Source organism: Bison bison, unplaced genomic scaffold, assembly GCF_000754665.1.
Source record: "Bison bison bison isolate TAMUID 2011002044 unplaced genomic scaffold, Bison_UMD1.0 scf7180017860666, whole genome shotgun sequence".
Lineage (NCBI taxonomy): Eukaryota > Metazoa > Chordata > Mammalia > Artiodactyla > Bovidae > Bison > Bison bison.
This window is the reverse complement of record NW_011491238.1, coordinates 88,000-89,102: the sequence shown is the minus strand read 5'-3', so window position 1 is coordinate 89,102 and position 1,103 is coordinate 88,000. Positions and strand designations below refer to the sequence as shown.

Here is a 1,103-nt window from a genome sequence, read left to right as displayed (position 1 = left end):
TTGACCCTTCTTCCTGGTGTCACTGGTGGAATTTCGGTTCCCACGTGACTGTGGGTCCCTTCGGAGTGTCCTCAGCCTTTTGAAAATGATAATTTAGTGGCTCTCCAGTCCCAGACTCCGTCTCCCGGCAGCCCTGGCTGTGTCCTGGCTGACCCGACTCCTCTTCGTGTCCCTCTCCCTGCAGGCCCCCGCCTCCCCTGGTGCTCAGCCTCGGCCGCCCAGGCCCAGGCGCCCACGACGCCTATGCTGACCGCCGCCGGGACTCCGCCGCCGCCTCGAGCTAGCACCGCCGCTGTCCGGACCCGATGCCGGTCATGCCCATCCCCCGGCGGGTGCGCTCCTTCCACGGCCCGCACACCACCTGCTTGCACGCCGCCTGTGGCCCGGCTCGCGCCTCCCGCCCGGCCCGCACCAAGTACAACAACTTCGACGTGTACGTCCGGGCGCGCTGGCTCTACGGCTTCATCCGCTTCCTGCTGTACTTCAGCTGCAGCCTCTTCACGGCCGCGCTGTGGGGCGCGCTGGCCGCCCTCTTCTGCCTGCAGTACCTGGGCGTCCGCGTCCTACTGCGCTTCCAGCTCAAGCTGTCGGCGCCGCTGCGGCTGCTGGGCCGCCGGCGCGTGGACTTCCGCCTCCTCAACGAGCTGCTGGTCTACGGCATCCACGTGACCATGCTGCTGGTCGGGGGCCTGGGCTGGTGCTTCATGGTCTTCGTGGACATGTAAGGGTGCCGCGGGCTCCTCTGGGGGCGGCTGATGGCGACCTGGCTGTAGCTGCACCTGCGAGGGGTGCTCTTCCTGCCGGGATTGGTCAGGGCCCCTTCTGCCCAGTCCCAGAGGAACGACCTCCCTGCGCGCAGGGGTCTCAGGCTCGGACCGGAAGGAGCGGAGACTTTCCTGTGAAGGGGACGCTGGCGGCCTCGCTCCTGCTGGTCTTTGCTTCAGCCCTTCTCTGTGTGCTTTCGGTGCAACATCCCCCGGGCCACCTGCTTGTGGTTCCGCCTGCACTTTCCCAGCAATTCCAGAGGGGACCCGTCGGTCCAGTCTGTACTTGGAGAGCCCGGGTCCCTGTCCCCTCTCCAGGACACCGGCATCACCAGTGTT

At 67.0% G+C, this 1,103-nt stretch overlaps 1 protein-coding gene across 1 annotated transcript in view; it reads left to right on the top strand.

Moving 5' to 3' along the window:
- The window catches only part of LOC104982820 (chromosome unknown open reading frame, human C9orf69), a 2,914-nt gene extending 1,811 nt beyond the window's left edge, over positions 1 to 1,103 (top strand). The window contains exon 2 of the mRNA XM_010832271.1: positions 185 to 1,103. Within this exon, the coding sequence (XP_010830573.1) occupies positions 306 to 725 (420 nt within the window). The 5' untranslated portion in view covers positions 185 to 305 and the 3' untranslated portion in view covers positions 726 to 1,103. The remainder of the gene's footprint in view (positions 1 to 184) is intronic.